General features: G+C 31.2%; 1 protein-coding gene across 2 annotated transcripts in view; it reads right to left on the bottom strand.

The window, feature by feature from the left end:
• The window catches only part of LOC113392307 (extracellular sulfatase SULF-1 homolog), a 93,202-nt gene that overhangs the window by 32,965 nt on the left and 34,932 nt on the right, over positions 1–25,305 (bottom strand). For both annotated transcript variants that reach the window (XM_064220774.1, XM_026628665.2), the window contains exons 2-3: positions 14,063–14,886; positions 13,418–13,557 (exon numbers count right to left, since the gene is read on the bottom strand). In XM_064220774.1, the coding sequence (XP_064076844.1) occupies positions 13,418–13,557; positions 14,063–14,736 (814 nt within the window). In that variant the 5' untranslated portion in view covers positions 14,737–14,886. The remainder of the gene's footprint in view (positions 1–13,417; positions 13,558–14,062; positions 14,887–25,305) is intronic.

Genomic DNA, 25,305 nt, shown 5'->3' with positions numbered 1-25,305 from the left:
CTGGTAACGAATATTCCAGAACGTTTGGGGAAACGCTCATAAAGGTTATCTTCTGTTAAGCTTAGGAAATCTAACCAAGCATGAAAAATATTTTGATAAAAATAAAATATTCTACCAAAGAGGTACATATTTTCAACATTATTAATATTTAATGATGGCTAAAACGATCAAAGCGTTAAAAAATACTTTAAGCAATCTAAATATTATATAAATAAACCTCTGTCCCAAACATTGAAAGTCCATTACTTATATACCCCGGCCTTACAGACACGCCTTGTATAAATATTTATAGAATAAACAATTTGTCTGAGCCAGTTTTATAAAATGTAGAACAGTATTTAGACTACCGAGTTGGAAGTATTAGTACCGGTGAGACAGCTTAGTAAATAAAACTTAATACCGATGCGAATCGCAATGCTACATAATATAATCTCAAATAATAATAATAATAATAATAAAAATTCATTTGTTTAAATTTTTAAAAACACGAAGCCACTTATTGTTTCGTATCGCTTACGGTTACAGTCAGCAGTTTTTCCCTAAGTAGCAAGCCAAAAGTATATCTTAAATTACTCCTCGTAGACAGTACTAAAGAAAAACAGTTAGATATATAAAAAGATGGACGGATGGTATTGAAAAGATTTGAGGAACAATTTGGTCAAGACAGGCGAAGAACAGAAACGAATTGAAGGAGTTGGTAGAGGCCTGTGTGTCAAACACGCTGATTACTAAACCCGGAAATCCGATGTCAGAATCTAGCAGATTAAAATTTAAAATCGTTACAACGCATTTTTATGTTTAATACCAACAAATATGGCTTAAATATATACTGTATTTTGATAAGTTATCGTAGGTGTTTATGTTTATAACGCTTATAAAATAAATATTAATATGAATATATATTTTATTTCATGTAAGGTAAAGAGAGTTTTATATATGAATCGAATATCGATTTATATCATAAATAAACTATTTCCTTAATAAATAAATATTTTGTTTATTCAACTTTTAATGGTAATATTATTATGTTATTTTATTTCTATACATATGTGTCACACTTTAAAAACCCATTGGATTATGCAACTGGGGAAAACATCGTACTCTTACAAATTATTAAACGTTCAAAGAGATAACTTTTACATAAATACTTTTTAGTTTTAAGTATATATTTCGATATTTCAATTATTGTATCAACATAAAAATAAATAATGTATAAAAATATGTAAAATGCTTAAATTATACAAGGAATGCAAATAACACTTAAGAGATATTATACATGTTATAAAAAACCCAGGACGCTCTATTATATTGAATAGGTTAGGTACATTACAGAATTGTGTACTTGTGTAATTATTGTATCTGTGCTTAATTCAGCTAAAAATAACGGTAAAAATAAGTTACGCCTTTACCGAACAAGTCTTCCGTAAGTATATTAGAGATACTGGGAGATACATTTTATAATTATAGTTAAATTTACCTTCATGAATATTTTCCTAATATTTAAATATATTACTTGATAAGCACTTTATAACTTTCCATAAAACTATACATTTTTACAAAATCGTTAAACTTAAAATTAAAAATTTATTGTAATATATGCAAAATTTCCAAACGTTTAAACGATTTGTTTTCTTAAGTGGCGCACGAATAAAATGCCTAGACAGTGTGGCGGCTGCGCCCACGCATTCCAGATTACAATTATACGATTCAATATCGCACCCATATAGTTACTTCATTATGAATGTAAATGAAAACGAGATATCGATATAAAGAGAATTTTGCTTGATAGCTGTTACGGGACTCGCTTTACAATATTCATATACTATATGAACTTATATTCCTGTTATTATTTATTATTATAATTCAACCTATTTCTGACCACTTTTGGAGGAGTTTATATCGGAGTAGCCGTCTTTTTTTTTTATTTATTTATTCTTTACCACAGGATACATTGCATATTCGTGTCAGAGGGACCCATTCTTCAATAACTTCATATTATTTTTTATAAGCAACTAAAGAATAAACGAACTTTAAATGAATATAAATAAAGTTAAAGAGAAAAAATAAAATAAAATAGAAATAAAGATAACTGAAATTAATAATTATTACAAAGTGCATTTGTGTTTGTTTGTGTGTGTGTGTGTGTGTGTGTGTGTGTGGATGATTGATGTGCATGTAGTGTGTGTTGCTTTATACATACAAAATATTGTTTACTTCCTAGGTACGAGTAGTTCACTGACTGACTGACTCTTTTAATAAAGTTCTCTTAATAAATATATACATGTATATATTTAAATAAACACATCAGAAACGTAGTATGGAAATACATCCGCATACAGTGTATTGTTACTCTAGGGATAAGTAATATTATGTTCGACCTTTATACTATAAACTACATTCATTGTTGTACAGTATCAGCATTACTTCCAATTCCAATCGATTTTAGGACTAAAATATGTTTTCTAACGGTTACCTGAACGCCTGAATTAATATAGTAATAACTTTAATATCGACGAATCAATAAAAGAAGAACAGATCTATTACTTTAGAATTCTATCTCTATCTTTGCTTTTATGTTACACTGACAAGATATTTTATTAAAATGTGTTATTTTATGCATATATATAAAAATAAACCATATTTATAAATATAAATACTATATTTAATGCCTTATTTGATTTGTTTAGAAACCGTTTTGTTCAATCCCTAGAAAAATATACAGTCAGTCTTAAAGCGATGGACACATTTACACAATTCATGTAATTTAAATAATAATATATAAATTTAACGTAAATTATTATACTTCATGTAATTTTTTTTATTTATAGGCCTTAATCGGGGAGCCGAATAATTAGATTTATTCAATTGTCCTCATTTATTTAATGACCAGTTGGAATGTTATGTATTAAATAAAAGAGACAAAGGATTAATTAACGTTTATCCGATAATGAAATGACAAGAAATAAAACTGTTATTCAGAATACCGTCTGAATTAAAACAATAACATAACATAAGTTTATATAAAACCATATATCATAAAAAAGACAAAGAGAAAGAGAGGGAGAAGTCATGACGATTGATCTTTACGTGAGGATTTCTACCAGTTCACTCTAATGTAAGAAGCGATAAAAAACTCCGTTCCAATAAAAAAAAAATTATGTAATTTTTAGGGGGACCGGCAAATGGACCATCTTATATTAAGTGGTCACGACAGCCCATAGACATTGGCGCTGTTAGAAATATTAACCATCCCTTACTTCGCCAATGCACTACCAACCTTGGGAAATAAGGTATTATGTCCCTTGTGCCTTTTCAAAAAACCCATTTAAAAAAAATATATAATTTTCGAATAAACTTTAATAGGATTTGGATAGAAGACAATTCAATACATATAAAATATAATATAACAAAACAAAACATGTATTAAGTCTGACTGTACATAGATATCAATTGTGATGTTATCTAGGAGTGGCTGACCTCTGAATAACGCAAAGGTATGTTAAGGGTCCATTGCCGTTTGTTGGAGCGTATCTAAATATAGTAGCGACTCTGTATTTAATTTAATATTGAAACGAACATTTACAGAATGTTTTATATATAGAGTAAATTTGGTGATAGTATGTTCTGAGCAAAATGAATTTGTTGTAGCTTTTTATTAATAAAATATTGTAATATTGAGCATTTTCATAGCATACTGCTTTTAATTTAACGCTTTATTTTCGTTCTATATATCGAAGTGAATTTCAGTTAAATTATAAACCTCTAACATAACCGAACCGATTAACCGCTGGTAGCTTCACTTAATATAGTTTGTAAAATGTCGATTCAAAAGTGCTTATAAAAAACGAAAGCTAAATCTGCGCCTTTACCCGCGCGGAATTAATAAGCTTTACTTATATCACAAAATGTCACAGGTTAATTAAAAGTAGCCTATATCCTTCCCTGGGACCTCTGTACTAAATTTAATTTAAATCGGTTCAACGTTTTAAGCGTGAAGAGGTAACAGACAGAGTTACTTTCGCATTTATAATAATACTATAGATTGGATCCCCGTTCACAATCTATCGACAGTTTACAATAACGCGACATAGATTATAATCTAACGGTATTTGTAATTTTACGGTGACCTTTATATTAAAAAATATCTTGCAATCATATATGAACTACATCTATACATATAATAAAATTGGAGTGTCTGTTTGTAATATTAAAATAACCTGTATGTATACACGGTACATATACCAAAATAACATTTTTTAGAATTTTTGTCTGACTGTCTGTTTGTTCCGGCTAATCTCTGGAACGGCTGAACCGATTTCGACGGGACTTTCACTGGCAGGTAGCGGATGTAATAAGGAGTAACTTAGACTAACTTATAGAATAAAAATAAAACCACGTTACAGTATCCAAATAACTTAAATTCAAACAACGCGCACGAAGTCGCGGGCACAGCTAGTATAAGATATATCTACATCATATCTAGATATATACCATAACAATTGATACTAAAAATAGCTACTGTTCATGTCCACGGTGAAAAATTTGTATAAAATGTATTTGCATAAGAACTATCTCGTCTAAATTAAAATAGATGAACAATTGGTTAGCGAGTGGACTGAGAATAATCCTGTTAGATTTTCCCCGTTAAATTGCAATTCCGATTCTTTTGACGAAAACTGAACCAGCTCTCCAGCCTCCAGTGGAGGCGTTAAGACGGCGTGCATAGTATTGTACTTGTGGGAATTCAATGTGAGCCTCAAATCTCTTTTAAGCTTAAGCTCAATTTATTATTTTCATTCTTTGTTTTGCTATAATTTATATTATCTTATTCGCATTTATTTATAAAGATTAATTTCAACGATGTCATCTCGTGTACATTAATTAATAGGAACGTATGTTGGCTGGCTATTATTAGGTGAGTTGAGCTTATTCCACGGTGATGTTTCGAAGCGGCTTGTAGAATACGCCTGTGTCAGAATTTTATGCGACACATTCACTTTTATAATTTTTAAAAAGGCGAATTTGCCACCTTTTTGTAAGTGGTCACCACCGCCACTGGCCATAGACATTGGCGCTGTAAAAATATTAACCATTCCTTAAATCGCCAAGAAGACGCCAACCTTGGCAACCAACAAGTTTATTGTTCCCTGTGCCTGTAATTACAATAGCTTCCTTTAATGCCAGACGGGCTTGCACAAAACCCTAACACCTAGCAAACAAAGTTTTCCTTCACTTCTGAGCAGGAGCTAAATTATGAGCACAAATAGAGCACTTGAAAATAAATATAACCTTTCGTTATCACTTGTATTATCAAAAAAGTCGATACCGTCTTATTTAGTTGCTGGTTCAACAGAATCGTTAAAATGTCAGATAAAATTGTCTTGGTATAGGTGTACCAGTATGCAAAGGTCGATTTTTACTTAAGTATTTATCGAGCTTATCTTCGTCGTTTTATTAAAAATAATAATAAACAAACAGTCTCAACCTCACTTTGTCGGGGGTCCGGAAACACACCCAATACAAACACCCAGACTGGTATAAACACCCGTATCGCCGAGACAAATATTTGTCGGAGCGGGAACCGAGCTGGCAGTCGTTGGCGCAGAAGCTAGTTACCTTACAATGGACTAATAAATACCTTACCCGGTGTAATCTCATTCTTAAAGTTTATTTTACTTAAAGGGTTGAGGGAGAGTTCATGTCTAATCGATTAAGTCCTTTACAAATTGGATTATGCTAATTCTGAAGATATTTTCATTTAATTTTTAATTCATATTACTTTAAAATTGTTGCATGATATTACTCAGCAGTTTTATAGCATATTTTTTGTCCAACAAATACCTATTAAACACTCTAGTTGTGTGTCTGTGTATTTGTTCGTCTCGTCGGTTTAATAACGAGCTTAAGCTGTAAACCTCTACATCGTAGGTTTAAATTCCGGAGCGGTCAGTCAAATTTTGTTAAGTATTTCTGTCAAAATATTCTCAATTCTAGCCCGAAGTATGGAAGTTGACAATGTTTTACTTCCGTGGCTTGAAAATCAAATAAAGTGATATGTCCTGCGCCTAATGTTTTTCTTTTCCGACCCATCGGATTATGAGATTAATAAAATTGAATGTGCACGTCTGTTTGCCCACATTTTTTCCCCATAATATCGCCATTACAGTAGCCTTCTTGATTGACTTAGACGAAATTATTGTTTTTAATAATAACTTCGCGTATTCCGAGTGTTATTTTAAAATTGTACAAAATTATTTAAAAACTTGATTTTCAATTTGACACGAGATGTTTAATGTATGAAAAATAAATAAATAAATTAAAAACTGTTCTTTCTTTACGTCCAGAGTCACAAGGCAAGGTGCTTATTCTAATAAAAGGCTAACGACCTTCGTTAGGTATAAGCACCTTTCGAGTGATATTAACTTTAATTTATGTTCTCTACTCCGCTATTTAGATATCTTCATTGTCTATTAAGTATATTAATATATATTCAAAAAGAACATATTTTTTTGTAAATTATCCTTAACCAATAAACAAACACATAAAACATAGATTACAGAGAAAAGGTAATTTATCTGTTATCGTAATATAGGAATCATTGGTTGAGTAAAGATAGATAGATAAGGAATTGGGAAAACGCCGCGGGAAATTGGGAACTATTTACTAAATATTGAATGTACATACAGTCCAGAACAATAAAATTTAAATAAATTTACAACCACAACGATGACGACGACCTCCGTGGTCGAGTAGTGTGTACACCGATTTTCATGGGTACACCACTCCGAGGTCCTGTGTTCGATTCCCGGCCGAGTCGATGTAGAAAAAATTAATTAGTTTTCTATGTTGTCTTGGGTCTGGATGTATGTGGTACCGTCGTTGCTTCTGATTTTGCGTAACACAAGTGCTTTAGCTACTTACATTGGGATCAGAGTAATGTATATGATGTTGTCCAATATTTATTTATTTACAACGTATTAAATAAAAGATACATATTTTCCTATGTTAGAATAAAGTTAAGTAAGTAGACAATATTGAATAAAAAACTACGAATCCACCACTTTTGTTTTTATAAGTAAAGAATTCCTAAGCGATTAAATTAGCTCAAAGGACCGCACTGTTATACATATTTTTAAACTTACTAACAAACGAGGCTAAAGAACTACACTTTATATTATAAATAAAAAATAAGTATATTGGCGTACCAATATAATCACTTTTAGGAGTGAGCGCGTCATAAGTGGCTCTGGTTTGGGTTGATATTTCGTAGGTCTTTGTAATTTAGTAATTAAATTTAATACTTATCTGTATCATCTTTACTAATATTATTAATGAGAAAGTAGCTCTGTCTGTCTGTCCGTTTGTTGCTCTTTCTCGACCAAAACACTGAACCGAATTTAATGAAGCTTGATCTCGAAGGTAGGACATATGCTACTTATTTCTGGTGACAACTAGTATTTGATAAATAAAAAAACGTTTATTTGATGTTTCTAAATTAATAGAGCTAGTGAAATTTAATTAAATTATTAATTTCAAAGAAAATTTTTAATTTACGCTTGTCGAAGTGGGATAACTTTTTTATACTATTTCGAGGCCCTTGCCCCTGTGTAGGCTATAGTTAAACAAGACTTTGGTGTTGAATCACGTCCTGGCAATTGAATATGCCTCAACTACGCAGGTCAATAAATATAAATTGGTCATATATATTCACTAAGTTCATTTTGCATTCACGACGAAATTGGAAGCTAGGCGAAACGTGCGCGACTCACTGTGTAACATGCTTTATGTATTTTATATATATTTCCAATGTAATTAATTTTAATCACCAACATACTGTACTGTGTGTACTTTTCTCGGACAAAACGCAATAATAATAATATTAATTACACATTAATTATATAATACGTGACCTTATAGAACCAAAAAGCGAGAAATTTACTCACACACACACACACAAACTCACACACACACAAACTCACACACACATAATATATTATGTTTATATATATAATAAAACACAATTTCTTTTTACGTTCACGCATTATTACTTAATAAACAAAAATATTACCTAAGTACATTAATTTCAACGTGTAAACGCAAATCAAACAAGAAAATTTATATAAGATTCAATTATATTATTCAACAGATAACTTATTGAATTATTTATATATCGAATTGATCAATGTTCAATCGAACTCTTACTTATAAAATATGAAATAATACGTTCATTCATTCATTCCGTTGATCAAATGCGGTATCATGTTATTCCGTTGCGAAACTACGAGCAGGTATATTTAAAGCCGAATCATTCTAATGAGAAATTACAAACCTACTATTAAGATATTATGATTATCATATAAAATTACAACATATACTTCTCTTATCTTATTATAATTAATAATAGTTCTATGTACTGTCAACGACGATTAGTCTATACTGAATTAGTACTTTATTGTAGTCAGTAGGACCAGATATTTTGTCCGGGTTAGCTTACTTTAACTCACTATATTATAATCGTAACGTATAGTATATTAGTGTGATCGTTGGTAAATGGTATAAAATAATATCACTCAGTATTTTATTATTAAGACCTTTCATACGAAGTTGTACGATGACATTTTATCAAAAAGTTACGAATTAAAAGAAGTCTATATCCTTATAAATATGAAAATGTTTTTTTTTTTATTGTAACTCTATAAAATGAAAAGTCAATCTAAATATTTATGTGAAGTATTTTTTATAAAACTTTGATAAAAACGATGTGCTAATCTGGTATGTAATGGGACAGACGTCATACAAGAGTCATACAAATGAAGCGAACGTATGAACTTGAGTAGTTCTCGGAACTTTGAATTGAATGTTTTATTATTTTCCGACTAACCATATAAATAGTCCAATATTTCTAGTAAAAATAAACATACAAAATTCCAGTCGGTTCTCGGTATCGATAATTTTACTGAAATTGTCAAACGTAATAGATTTGAAGATATTATTTATATAAATTAAATTTATTATGCTTTATTCCATAATAATAGAAGTAGATATTTATTATTTGTATTCCTATTAACGTGTTTAATGACGAAGAATTCATCACGCCAGTTATTTTTATTATTTATACACTAATCAAGACACATTAAACATAACATTGTGAGCAAAACAAAAGAAATGGTACAAATTGAAGCTAGTACCTAATAGCAAACCAGCATAACCCACGCTCTACACTTTCATCTTTCAACGGAAGCAGCAATCTAGTGATTAGATCGGAGTATCTAAGATGCTCTCCGGTGGGCGGACCCTTCGCCCACATCCACTTATGGCGGAAGGAAAGCACGGGGCGAATTTATGATAGCTCGTTTCAAGCATAAATTTACAAGCTAAATGGACTCTTTAACGACGCCGTGATAAATCGCTGACACGTGCCGTGCTTCGTATGGGGCTCTCATTTAATATTGCATTGATAAATTCACACATGGCAACATTGTTACCGTTTTATTGATGACTACTTTTAAATTATTACTCTTTTATAAAATATCAGTTTTGCATTTTTTTTTATTTCGAATATTTTTATTCCATCGATATTCCAATTCATTAAAAAAAAGGATCTAACTTGTATTTGATTTTTACGACTTACTTGTACATATAAAAAAAATAAAAAATTGACGTAATTTTTTTTGTCCATTATGTCCAAAGAACATATCTGAACGAAATGAATAGTCATTCATCTATCGAAACGATAGCTCAAACAAAATCGATTATCCTCATACATCGGGATGAGTCCGTAAAAAAGATTTCTTCGGATTTCGCTGAATAAAGATACAAGCTCCAGGTCATGATTGATCGTTCCCAGCCCGCGGACTTTGCCCGTAACACTTACATTGTGTTGCGAGTTTTATAGACTACAATGCGACGTTGGCAAACGACGTTTTCCGTCCTGTTCAAATCACGGCTCGCGTCTTCGCCGGATGGAGTACGATCGCCCTCCCCAAATACAGACAAGGACATTTCTATCTGAATTTATTCATGCGTGACGGTAAGACGAGTGTGATACGATGAAATAGCCGACGTCCGGCGACCCACGTGCGCCCACGCCCCGACCTATGATACAATATTTAGAACAAATCTTAAATGACGTTTATACAATTACTCCTGTCGCCTAAGGCTTATCGGTATTGACTTATGATCCTTTGTACTGCGAAATGATAAGATAACGACCGGACAAGCGTTAAGGATATAAATAATGTTCTTTGCCATCTCAACGTTTACACTGTGGTCTTTAAACATCCATAAGAATAAAGCTGTTTATATCATTATTTATAATATACATCTGGTTAAGTATAAAATTCCCACACACAGAGATAATTATTATTAATAATAATTACGGTGATTTAAAAGGAACTTCAGTAATTTTAATACCTCATTTATAATATCTTTATAAATAAAGATAAATCAATCGTTTATTTATTGTTTTACTTTTCAAGAAACTACCCGTTTGGAGGATAATGCCTTACATTGAATTATTGTATTTATTTTTACTTATTACAAATGTTGCCAAATGACAAATATTACTGTTGATATATGAAATAATTTAAAAATGAATCATTAGATAAAATCCAGTAAATACTTTTACGGTAAGTACCTTATAACAATAACATAGATTTGAATACCACTCAAAATGGTATGAAAATAATGAGTCAGTAGAAATTCCTAACATTATATTGCATCATTAAATTCCCCGGGTAGGTATTTGTCGGATGAACGTTCAACGCTCCTCAGGTATTAAGACTTAGAACTACATCTATATAAAGACCATCATATATGTTGCCAAACGCAATTCTATCCTGATACGATTTAATACCACAATATTAGACGTTTCGAGATATATTATGAGCACTTCAATAAAAAATAATAACAATAATATGAACAGGAGTACTGAAATAAGTAATAAATCAATACACAAAACTTAAACCAGATATGCAGCACGTTTCGGAAAAGGTTTTAATATAAATATTACTATTTACATAAGTAATTTCACTTCTCAATTTTGCCCGATTTAAATTTCGTATTCAGAACGTTTGTTAATTCTATTTGACATATAAATCTTTAAACTACTATTACACTTTAGTACATTATAATTTGACGTTTTTGAATTTAATTAACAAAATGAAATACTTTAATTGAATGAAGTTTTTCAATCAACTGTACACTTTAAGACATTCGATAAACTATACACTCGCTTATCTAAGCGAGGTGCATTCTTAGGTGTTGTAGGTATCATATTTCTATGGTCGAACCAACAACTCCATCTAAGTTATTGATATCAATATTAATGCACCAGCGGATCGTAAATACCTGAGTTTGTATTTAATTGCAACTATTAAATTTCATTCCTATAAACCGATTTATTAACTCCTTAATATTGACGTGTAAATTTTATTAGACGCAATAAAATATTGTATAGTATTATTCTTTAAATTGATAGATTTTATACGGATATAAAATTGTGGTTTTTTTTTCTGCAAATATGTTTAAAATTTTTGATAACTTTATATTTATCAAAATATACATTATACTTAGTAAATATAGTGTTAATAAATGAAATTCCGCAAATAGAACTTAACATCTGGACTCTATTATGCCAACATTATAAATAAAAGTATCATTTAATTTTTTTTACGTAACCACAGCTGTATATCAGATTGATACTCGCAATAAATTTTAAAATGTCCCGTAACAGTGAGCATGTGAAGTGTCATAACTTAAGTATTATTTGTTACTTCAGCTTGTTTAACCTTTGTTTTTTTTACTTTAGTAATTAAATCATTACACAAATTTTCAAATTAAGATTCTTATCTTACTTAAGTTAGAAAACTCAGTTTGAAAATTTGTATGTATGAAATTGATATTAAAAAAATATATATATTGACAACTTATTATAAGAAAAAAATATAGATAATAAAATGGCGCGGAATTAGTGTTCGTTGACTTTAACGCAAGATATAAAGGGTTATTATTGTAAATAATGAGTACTCGTATTTATAATAATCAGTATAAATGTATAACTACAAAGTTTCTTCCGGTTCTTCTCGGTAATGTATACATTTCGAATATGTTGATTTGGAATAAATTGATTTTTAAAAAGCTATAGGTCCTTAAATGTATATTATTAAAATTTTGATAGCTGCATAATCATTGTTAATAACTGAATTACCTACTTATTAGTTAGTATTGGTTTTATTGTTTAGCTATGTATTCCTACAGCCGAGATGGACCAGTGGTTAGAACGCGTGCATCTTAACCGATGATTTCGGGTTCAAACCCAGGCAGGCACCACTAAATTTTCATGTGCTTAATTTGTGTTTATAATTCATCTCGTGCTCGACGGTGAAGGAAAACATCTTGAGGAAACCTACATGTGTCTAATTTAAACGAAATTCTGCCACATGTGTATTCCACCAACCCGCATTGGAGCAGCGTGCTGGAATTTGCTCCAAACCTTCTCCTCAAAGGGAGAGGAGGCCTTTAGCCCAGCAGTGGAAAATTTACAGGCTGCTAATGTAATGTAATGTATGTATTCCTAATTTACTATTTTTATTTAATATGTGAAGTATTTATTACAGCCTACCTTAAGTAACCGTGAAGTGTCTCAGTAAAATAAATAATTGCTTTAAAATAACATGTAATTTTTTTGTCAAGCTTGTAACATTGACTATCTAAACGTGTTTAAAAAAATCCTTTGTATATTATAGTTGAGATGGCTTGGAAAAATGACTTGCGATGCTTCAGTCTTTTAAACGATTAAACTTATAATATAAGAATTCTTCGAGAAATAAGAAAACTTTATGTAACTTATCTTGGCGGCGACTTTGCATACTTAATAGTAAGCCAAGTGTAAAATTTAAATGTTTCGTGGGTTCAGTTGTTATCTTGTACGGCTGCAGGTATTGAGATCCTAGGGTTTAATGTCCGGTCGAAAAAACACACCACTTTTTACTCAACTTGTTACTCTACGCACGCCATGTTTCGGTCATGTCAGATTGCCGTCCAATTAGACTATGAGAATAACAAAGACCCCACGTGTGTCTTAGCACACATTTGTATTATATATTATGATACTAATAAACACTACAATATATATTCAGTGGCTAGTCTTCTTTCAAAATAGCTGCCGTGGATGAAATCGTTTAGAACTCATCATCGATTGTATAATTATATCAGATAATTTCTTTGAATATATTGTGTAGAACCATCTAAGTTAAAGGACCAACCATAACCATAACATATAACCAGTGTCTCAGCTATTTTGAGCTGGACCCTTTTGCCACATAATATTCTAAGTAAAATTTAAATTCTCATTGTTTAATTCTGTGTTGTGTAGCAATAAGAGAGTTTATGTTTTTCAAAATAAGATAGTACTTACCAGTTCGATAACCAGCGTTGGAAAGGTATGTGGCAAAGGTGTTGGTTTCGTGCTTGGCCTGCCACATCGGTGACGAACAGTTGTCATTGTTGGTGTACACGTTGTGGTTGTGAACGTAGACACCAGTGAGCAAGGAACTCCTAATAATTTAAACAAAAGAATATGTGAAACTAAGATCTACTTTGATTTATTTATTTCATACTAGCAGTTTAATTTTAAAAAGTAAGAGCCCTCCTCTTACTTAATTAGGACACTTATAAATGTCAAAATTTTCCTTTTATTTGTTTTTATTGACTTTTAATTATTTAAAAACTTTTCTGTAGTCGATATTTCTATAACAAGATATGATATTAATTAAAGCTTAACGTGTTTCACGTATTTTTATTACAAAAATGAAGTTAATAAAGGATCAGTCATATTACAAAAATAATTGACCAATGAATTAAAGTCACAGCGTTAATCTCACATACTCCCATTTAAATTCTTAAGCTAAATATAAATATTGTCAAGGATTATAATTGGTATTTAAATTCCCATCAGATCGAAGAGTGTTATAAATTTAAATATAAACTGTCATATTATTTCAATGTATGTACATTGAAATAATATGACAGTTTTGAAACAATTTTTAAATATAGAACTTACCTTGACGGGCAACACATTGGAGTTGTCGTATATGCATGGCGAAACTCGGCCCCTGCACTTCTAATTGCCTTCATGGTCCGGGGCATAAAGTTGAGACTGCCGAGTTCAACGTCCTGATCATCAGTCAGGATTAATATTATGTTAGGCTTCTTTTCTCTCGGCTGTGGGTATGGTATAAACCCACCACTCTGCCATTTGTTAGCCAACTTTGGTTTGAATCTCGTTGTGTTCTCTCTCACTGGAGATTGCCGATCAGGTGATTTACTTTGATTACCAGTTTTTTTTCTATCATTTGCTTTATCTGAATTACTTTTATTCCAATGTTTTTCTGATTTACGAGGTTTCTCATCTCGTCTATTGTAGGGTTCAGTTCGATTTGTCACGAGTTCCTCAGAAGAGTGAGCATCTGAGCCTCTTCTTCTGTCGCGTCTGATTTCATGCTCGCGTTCCCAAAATCTTCGTCTATCGCCACGATACCTCGAACTGTTTCTGTGCCTTAAGTATCTTCGTTCGGGAACATCTGTCAGAGTTCCATTAAAAGTTGTCCGGTTACGATTATTTTCTTTATTTCTTAATTCTCTGGCTCGTGAATCTTCGTCTTCTAGAGAATCCCTTTTTGCGGTGATTAATAGAAAATTCCATGTTAGTAGGAGCGATATTATTTTAAAGTTCATTTTATAATATTTTTCGTTTCTATTCGAAAATCAAACTTCTAGTGGTTTATGATTAAAATGACTACACAACTTTATGGTAAGTCTTCATATTTTAAAAACTGCGTAACCCGAACTAATTGTTTTAACATTCCAAGTACCATCTTGTGCTACCTGAAACAAGATAAAACAATTTATACAATAGATAAGGACATAAGATGAGAATTTACTGCGTCTTTAATGTTTCATTAAGAGATATTCAGTTAGGTTTCATTTAGTCTTAATTATGCTATATCTGAATACAATTATATTACAATCATTGATATACTTTTTAAACAAATAAATTAATGACGAAACATACTCGTTTAACGCAACAAATTTAAAATTATATAATAAAACCATTGTCTGCACTAGAGAAACAAATGTACTTGACCATACTTTATCGTCGTAAAGCTATTAAATCGGAGGAGAAAGCATGGAACGTAATGTACTATAACCTCGCAAATTTGTTGCAGCTATTAAAATATTGAGTTCCTCTAGCGTAAACGAAACGTTTTATGGCAATCTATCAGAGAAGCAATCAGGGAACTGCTTTTAACAGAATTGAACGGACATGCGTTCGAGCCCTTTGCAAAAATAAACATCTATTTTCCCGAAGCGAAGTGATACTTTTAAACACTTAGTTGATTTAGCCAATTTGATTAATACATGAACCATATTAAATCAAAGATATGTACTTATATTTCTGTCTAATTGTTACAGCATTATGTTGCTGATTAAATATGTAGATTGCAATAAAATTGTACGTTAATTTATCAAACTTCTTCCATTTAACTTATCTCGTGGTAAATGGTGGATAAAGATAAGAAAGTCTCTATGTTTGCGAAGAAACTTTGAGACATGTGCTATCAGTTATTCTGCAGGAGTTGGCATAAGTGATTAGACACAAAATCGTTCTCTTTAACAGAAAATGAGCGATAATATACTTTATTATGTTTAAGTCGCTCCAAACTTTTAATATTAGTTCGCTAGGAACTTTTTCTAATAGTTGATCACCGATCCATTTATTTATTAAGTTATTTAAAGACAATTTCAAAAATATATATATATATATATATTTGAACCTAAAATTTGGGGTTAAATGAGGACATTAACATCTTTATAATTCATTTCGTGGCAGAAAACATCGCGAGGAATTGTCGGAAGAACATATATGCTATATTAGCACTTGTGTATCAAACAACCGGCATTGAAGCTTTTTAGGCTGTTACTTTTACTTTACTGTAAAAATAGTAAGGATGATTCCTTGTGATGATGATGTTATTCCTTACTTTAATATAGTTTTTGCAGTTACACTTGCCAGTATCAATTTCCTTCCCTGTCAACCCCAGATTTATCAAGTGTCATGTACCTACTTTAATTTAAATACGATATCTTTATACAATACAAACTTAATTAAATGTCAATCTTAATAAATAATTTGCAGAATTAAATGATAATGCAATGACATCATTTGTAATATAAAAAATAAATTACAAATTTTAACACGGATGCAGTTGTACCTACTTTCATTTTTTTATATATTTGATGGAGAAAAAAACATGGTGAGATTAGTCTTTAACAGGATCTCATAAGCCAATAGCACTGGCCTTCGACAATGGAACTTTGGTGTACGCTCAAGCGCCAGCGCTAAAAGAGAAACAACCGATTACCAGTCTCCGTAAATTGACATAAGACACACTCCGAAGATCCGGTCCTGTATTTAAAAACTAGTGAAATAATTTAAGAAAAACAGGGATGTTTTAATAGAAATATATTTTGTATAAAATAATTGTACTTTTTTCTCTTCGAAAGTAAATGACTAGTCGATGTTCGTCCCGACTTCGTAAGAGTAAAGTCCATACAAACTTTAACCCCTCCCATTTCACACCTTCTTTATCATTTTCATCCTTTTTTAGCTAATTCGTGTATTATAAACTGAACCTACGATCCAAATTTCAGCTTTTACGTTCTTAATCAGTAATTTTGCTGAGTCCGGACAAAATATTTTATTAGAATAGATTGTTTCAATATCGATTGTAAAAACAATTGAAAATAATGCGACCTGTGTGAGCTACGTGTAATTACAGGAACATGCGACATAAACTCTGTCAAAATCTGTAGACAATCCATTTGCCTCCCATCTCCCAAAATATAGTACATTACACCATTTACCAATTTACAAATACCACATTACATATGTAAATAGTACGTAAATATATGAGAGAATTTGACCTACAAATTGAAAAGCAGTTCTAATGGTTGTTTTGCTTTTTTCTTTACGATCGACATATTGTAAAACGATCAGTGGATCGCGAATACTATTTACGATCACTTACAGCCAATCTGTTACTTACAATTACAAATAAATGGTATCTTGTTCGTATGCCACCCCAGCGCGCGCGCCATTGATCTTGATTTATGGTCGTGCAGACCGTGACGTAATTGATAGGGGCTCCGAACGATCGATGTGGACAAGCGGCAGACAAGAATATTGTCCTAGCCACGCCACTCCATTTAAAAGTTCATATATCTTCCAATATTTATCTTTTATAGGCAAAGTAATCGTAAACCGAATGATATCCCTTATTATTTCTTCTTCTTATCCCTTGTATATTTAAGCGTCAAATGTATTTAAATCAAACAAAACTTGCTCAAGTAGGCTCCTACAAGCCCTTTTAAATCATTTTACAAGGTTAAATTAAATTAAATATAAAGTAAAAGGTTAAGGTAGGTTAAATATAAAGCTACCAGTTCGGAATATATGTATGGAAAATGAAAATCAACAAATACGAGTTCCACTAACATTGTAGAGTATTATTATGTATATATTTTAGCAAAGTACGTATAAATATATTTTTTCTGATTCAATAATGTATTTTGTTAATTTCTTTGTTCTTATTTTATGTATTACGCGATAAACTATAAGTAATTTATGTTTTTTATAATTTAATATAAAATGTTTTAACAGCCACATGTTTTTATAATATATAGCCGTCGGGTTCAATGACACCTAATGTTTTGTTTATTCTCCATTACAGTATACCATTATTGAAATTGCTCGTTTGTTTATAAGTTAAAAGCACGCTTTCTATTTACGAGTATAAAACATTGTTCGTAAGAAAATCTCAAACAGTCTATGCCATTATTTTCCCAGACATTTGCTAACGGCTATTGTATTAACTGTGGATTTTTCAATTATAACACATCAATATAGTGACACTGCTTATAATTTTAATATAAAAACGATTACAAGATGTTTTTAACTTATAAAACAAAGTTGCTTCGCGCCGTCTGTACGCTTAGATCTTTTAAACTACTCAACGGATTTTAATGCGGTATTTATCAATAAGCAGAGTGATTCAAGGGGAAGGTATCTATATGCAAGATATAGTCGCAAATTGCAGAGAAAAGCTGATAATTTCAACATTTTAAGCCGGAAAAAAACAAAACAACAATATCTCTTTTAATGATTGTTCTACAATCTAAAAGTTGTATATAGATCGTAATTGTACCCGTATGAAGCCGGGACGCATAGCTAGTAACATTATATAATATATTGCTTTCCATACTGTTCGATATTATGATTTCCTCATCCGAATTATTTCTTATATCGCCCTCAACCGTTATTTCCTGGAAACTTTTTTCTTTTTTCCGGGACGTTCCGGCTCGTTCACGTCCTTGACCCATTAATTGTATTTCTCATTCCTTATCACATGTCCAGTCCAGACATTCAAGTTAATTGATATAAAATATATTTCAACTACCTCGGGAGTTCTTTCGATTTGATTTTCAATGATTATTTTAAATAACTCGTTAATTACTATCGATTAATGTTAATTCAAAAATGTTAATCAAATTCAAGTCGAATGCGTATGAAATAAAAATATATATTTCGAACTAGTTGCCCTAATACCCCATATATGTATATCCGTTCCCCTGATAACGTGTAACAAACTAGCTAATAATTAATTTTCACTGTATAATTTTCGGATGTATGCATTCATTTCATATTCATCACAAAAACTCATAAGAGACCAATATTACCTACAAAGCCGTTGGCTAATTTATGTTAAGTTTTAATTGAAACCTATAAATTAAGGGTTAATCGCCCAAAGTTTTACCAACAGTCTTAAAGGAAGCTTATATAAGCCTCATTAATGGTCTCGTGAAACTTTATTCTTTCAATTAATTTTAGAATCGGTGAACGCTCGTGATAATTATTCACAGCCTTAATTTTTACACAGTGCGTATAATGTTCGAGCTTAAACTTTCGAATCTTTTACTAAAAATGTTCCTCGAGTGGTTTTTTATTCAAGTTATGCGTTTCACTTACGTATTTCCTACAAGATCTTCAGATTAGGAAAAAAATATCAAGGATGTGTACTTGTCGCAATAAGTAGGGCATTTGGATCGTAGAAATGACAACGGGTGAAATAAGATTGTAGCTAAATGCAGCTAAAATAACTGAATACAGAAACGTCGGTTGAGCTATAGCGAGATGTTATTTGCAAGTTAAACATCTTTACAAGCGCAAGACCGTAAGGACTAGGTACAGGTAGTAGGCATAGGCCATAGCTATAGAGTTAGTAATGACAGTCAATCTGTGTATGAATATTATGATGATGATGATGATGATAATGACACGTAAACAAGGACACACCAATTTTGCCAGTATCATCTAGACGTTGTAAGTCATTTTTATTTGCATTCTCGCCAAAACTATGGTAGTTCGATTGATATGGATTTCTTATAAGATACCTTGTTGAACTAGTGTGTAGATGTAAAACCGATCTTGATGTCCAAACCCCAGTTCTGACCGCGGCAAATCGTTCCCGTCCCATCGAATTGTGAGAGTGAGGAAAGGAATGCACCTGTATTCGCTCAAATACTTGTGCACTTTAAAATGTTATGTTTAGTTGACTAGTATCACTTGAGACTGGCTATCGTGGCTGATATTGGTCAAGACGTTATCATAATCAAATACTGAGAAATATAAATTCATAGTTTTATAATTTCAAGACCTTATATTATCTTAACGCCTTGCCGTCAGAAAAATATCCGGGTAAATTCCAAGCGAACGCTACCAGAACTGTTATAACTACGACATCTTTGTACGTATGAAAATCCGTGACACTATAATAGATATATCTTTCTCTAACAGATAAATAATCATACGTTTAAAAAAAGAAAAATATGTATAATTACCTTTTTTTTTTCTTTTTTATTTTAAATTAATCTGTCACGGTGTAATTAATCCTCACAATTTTTTTATCAGTGTAATTAGTAATTTGGACTTTACTTAATAATACGTTTATAATAAATAATTATAGGGAGAGCGATAGCAATAAACTAGGTATAATTGGCTATTATAATATGTTTACATTATAAGTGATAGAGCCGAGTGGTTAAAAAGCGTTCTTCTTAATCAATGATTTTTTCGAGTTTAAGACCAGGCAAGCACCACCGTTTTCATGTGTTAAGCATTTGTGTTTATAATTTATCATGTGCTCGGCAGTTAAGCATCAGTTAAATATCTTTGGAGCAATGTGGTGTGATAACCACCAAATCTGCTCCTCAAAGGGAGAGGAGGTAAGCCTTAGCAGTGTGACCTTTACAGGCGGTTAGATTAAAGTACTATGAATACAATACAAAGTCAAAGAATCTTGATAGATTTATAAATCGGTGAAGACGACTGAAGCCACGTTTTAATTAATGTGTGTGAAGTACAAGATTACGTTTTATTTTCGTTGAATTGTTAATTCAGCGCGGTCCTCTGTTATTTAGGTATGCGTACCCACGATTTACCTCTCACCAAAAAACTCATTACACCGCTTAGTGAATCGCATCTTTAATTTGAGCCTCATTACTTTTTAAGTGCACTTGTTTTACTGCGTTCGTTAACAGCCGGACGGCAATCACCATTTTGTGAACAATTACCATCGTCTCTTTAAAGTTTCACGACTCTAACTGACCGACTTTTTAAGCGAGTTTCTTTTTAATGTGTGAGAGTTAAGAATTGTAAGAAAACATAAATTTTCTCATATAACATTGCGGACGTCAATTCTAATACAGCAATTTTTTACATAGGAACCTAATGATAAGTATTAGAATAAAAAGAATCACTCGTATGTTGAAAGATTTTTAAAGCGTGTTTCGTAATATAGGTACTAATTGGATTTTGAATATATTTTATCGTTTATTACATAATAAAACAAATCAGGATAATATATTTTGGTCCATGTTTCCGAACGTCATCTGGAAAATTTTATTATTATAATTTTTAAAGAAACTTATTAATAATAAAATGCATTAAATGTGAAAAAGTACAAAAATATATGAAGAAATACGCTATGGAGCTAGTTAAGCCGTTACAGCAAAAAACAAAATATTTATCTTTGTGGAATCTTTTGATATGAATCTCTCGATAAAATTAATTAACACATTAATAATTTCATATTTTATAAAATTATTAATAATATTAAATTTATTTTCTGCTTTAATAATTTATAAAAGTTGACATATTATATTTACTTATTCTTAACATTGTTTTAACTCAATGGAATTTTCGCTGTGCATATTTTCATTAATTATAACAATTTAAATAATTAATTGCAGTATTTAATAATATTATTAAGAATTTCAATTGTTTTTTTTTTTTTAAATAATACTCTTTGTATATTTTCCTATTAATAACATTACAATCAACTTGAGTCTTACAAAGTGTGTAATGTATGCATTATTGTAACTTCGTTACAAGTTCTTTACATAAAAATGTCAATATTATAAATTATTTTATATTTAAAAAAAATTGCTAGTACAATCACAGCCTTATTACAGCCCAGTTCTATATACACAGATACAATATTTTGTATTGTAACAAATGACTGAAAAGATCGTTATCTTTTATGACACTACGAAATTCTTACGACACCATATTCAAGTACTCAAGACTCAATATACAATAACAACACACAATAACTAGTAATCAACATTACGAGCGCACTTGACAGTGCATAAATGCCGCATTATATTATTCGCTTATTGGACCAAATGTTTTATCGCAAGTACCAAACTTAAGCACCGAATTGTACTATTTAATGTCCGATGTTTTCTGTTACTTTATTTTATCTTGTACTTTTAACACAGGGACTGTGAAAGTTAAAGAGAGATCGAATTATATAACTTTTTTTTTAAATATATAACGATACAAAGTCCGAATAATCGTTGTTTAGGGGATGACATCGAAGGATAAACAATCTTACTAATATTATAAATGCGAAAGTTTGGATGGGAGGTATTGTTACTTAATCACACCAAACGAACGAATCTGAATTAAAATTTGGCACAGAGATTGTCTGGAAGAGCACATAGGTTACTTTCTATTGCATATAGGTGACCTGCATGCCTCCCCCCTCCGCCCATCATACGCGGGCCTGGCCACGGTAATAAATTGTATGAAATAGTAATAAATCTAAGTTTTTGTCTTGGACATGTGTAAAAATATGCGTTTACATAATAAAGTTATATCATCCATCGGTAAAAAGTAAGAACCTGGAGTGCCTCAGCTTTTGGTCCTATCTTTGACTGGGCCATTAACCGATAATTCATTTTAGTCTACCATATATTTTATGCCGTACGAGCCTGTCTGCGACATCAAATATTTAATGTTTTATTATAAGACAATATATCATATTTAATTGCAGTGAAGTTATGTTTTATTATTCGTGTCACAATTGTCTTGGCTCATGGTTAGACTTTAGGCTGTTTTATTTTCGAGTTCGCGTACAACTAGTGTGATATACGACTTCGTGGTAGGGGTCTTATTGCCTTCATAGACAGTACATCACGATCAGCGAGCTCCTGTTAACAATACATTGAGTATTTTATGCCTGCAGCTGTACCTACAAGAGGTTTAAGGATATTTAAATGAAGAACAGAGACAAGATAGAAGGAATAACGACCCCTTCGAACTTAATATACGCCCTGAGGTATTATTCGATTTGTTCGAAAACTGGAATTATCTTACACGAGGCATTATTTAAATGTACAAGAATTTCAAATTCATGAATATTATTTGAATGAATTTTCTTTTTATAATACAAAATATCAGATATTTATTTAATACACAAATGTACTGATATTATGTATGATGAGAACAGTTGCTGAAAATAATGAGGTATCTGTACTAACCTGCTATAAACTATGCTGTTAATATGCCACGTTTTTTCTTCTTCTTCTTTTGTCATTTAGTCATAACCATTCGACATATTAAAAATTTCGTCGCCAAGAAGTTAGTTTTTTTAACTAACTAATAAAAAAAATCCAGCATCAAAGACATTGCTCAAAGCGGGTTAATAAAAACGTTACCACGTGGTAAAATAGTTTCAGTCATTTAGTTAATTAAACTTTATTTTAATAAATTAAAAAAGGAAACATGTTGAATCATTTCTCTAACATTAATCATTCAAAGCTCGTCCCCGCAACTTGATTAATTTGCACCATTCGTTTCCATACAGCAACGCGAACGAACGAACTCAAACACGGCGGAGTTCGAGATCAATCAGTTTAAATAAGTAATGCACCGATGTGTGGTCAGCACTAAAATTAAATTGCTCCCGTTGATTGGGAATGTAACTGTTAGACTTGATATTGAAACCGCCATTTAAAACTGGTCGTCCACGATCGTTTATTAGTAGTGATGGCTCTCAACTCGGAGAAATTGCTTAGACTTCCTTCTTTCACATTTTATTTTGACAGATAGAGTCGGTCATTGACTTGTAAGTTACGAAAGGTATTAACATTTATAAAAAATGTAATTAATTATTGCATTATAATGTTACCACTAATAATAATAATTATTTTGAACTTTAAAAACTAAGAAAATAATATTTAAAGCTTGTAATTACATATCAGGTTTTTTTTTTGTTTTTAAAACAACGCGCACGCATTTATTGTAATTTATTTAGCGTTAAATAAATTATAATGTTAAACACTGAATTTGCCTTTGGTTTTAAGGTCGTAGTTTTCTCATCATTTGGTATCACGAATAACCTAGTTCCAACGATCGTACCAAAATTGTACAATGCAATCCGCTTAAATTATATACATATAGCTATATACCACACATATTTATAGTACTACAAGACGTAGATATTTAATAGTGTCACAATTATTAATAATCTTTTCATTGTAAGAGTATTAATAATTAATAAAAGAAAAAGACATCACCCAAGTTAAACTACGTATTTTTTTATTTTTTTTATTTGGAGATTCAGTAGTTAGCACGAGAATGTTAAGCGAAGACTGCGGGATCTTCTCGTATTCCGCGATAAAAAAAAACCTCGTGATGAAATCTCTTATGAGTAGGTTTAAAATTGTCAAATGTGTATCCTTCAACCCGCATTCGACCGGCGATGTGAAATGAGGTACAAAACTTCTAGAATGGAAAGGAGACCTTAGTTCACAATTCGTATAAATAACATACTGTAACGGGGTAACTCTGTAAATCATTATATGAAAGTTACTATAGACATGGTTTTCTATATTAAATCTTATTTTTTTATTATTATTATTACTGCGGATTGGAACATTGCTAGGCAATATAGTAGACTAATATAACTTAATAATAACTACTTCAAAATAACATTATTAAATTTAAATTATCTTAAGCAATGTTTAAGCGTATTGGTTATGTTATATACTACTAGTTTCTCAAAAGTGGTCTCCCGTTATTGAATTCCGATGTCGCAGAATATCAAATAGACAATTTGCAAGAATGCTTCGCAAACGAACCCACAAAGACATAGGTTTATTGAACAAAATTTATGGTTTATCGGGTGATATAAATTGAAACATTAAAACGAATAGTAAGACTTCCCATTCAAGATTATCTTTTAAAAGTTGTAATATAATTTTAGCCAAAATGGCCAAGTTGGTAAAGAACGCGGAACTCAACCACAAAGTTTTCTTCTAGTGATAATAGTAATCCATACTATCTATACTATTATTTTAAATCCGAAAGCAACTCTGTCTGTCTGTCTATCTGCCTGTTACTCCTTTACAGGCAAACCACTGAACCAAATTTTGTATTTATATCATTGCTTTAGCAAGTTTGAACCCCAAGTAAGGACGTAGGTTATATTTTATGCCGCCTATCCCTTAAAATGCGAGCGAAGCTGCAGGAGACAACGAGTTATTTGTAATTAATTTTGTACTCATTGGTGAAGGAAAACACCGTATAAAGCAAGCTCTTCAAATGAAGAGGATACTCTAGTTGGGGAGGGCGAATGTTTATAATATAGCAACATTACATTTGTTTAGTAACATTACATCAAAATGTACATTTTCAAGGCAACTTGTTTTATAACAAGATCGAATTAATTATTTGTTTCGAATTAGATTTATTAATTTCAACGAAGTGTGTCATTTCTTTGAAAAGTTAAGTTAAACAAAATTTTGTAAATAATATTAAAACTAAAGTTATTCATACCTGAATTTAACCGTAGACAAAATAAGCGCGGAATAAATGAAGGTGTAGACCACAAAGCGCTA

Source organism: Vanessa tameamea, chromosome 5 (assembly GCF_037043105.1).
Source record: "Vanessa tameamea isolate UH-Manoa-2023 chromosome 5, ilVanTame1 primary haplotype, whole genome shotgun sequence".
NCBI lineage: Eukaryota > Metazoa > Arthropoda > Insecta > Lepidoptera > Nymphalidae > Vanessa > Vanessa tameamea.
This window is presented reverse-complemented; position numbering and strand designations above follow the sequence as displayed.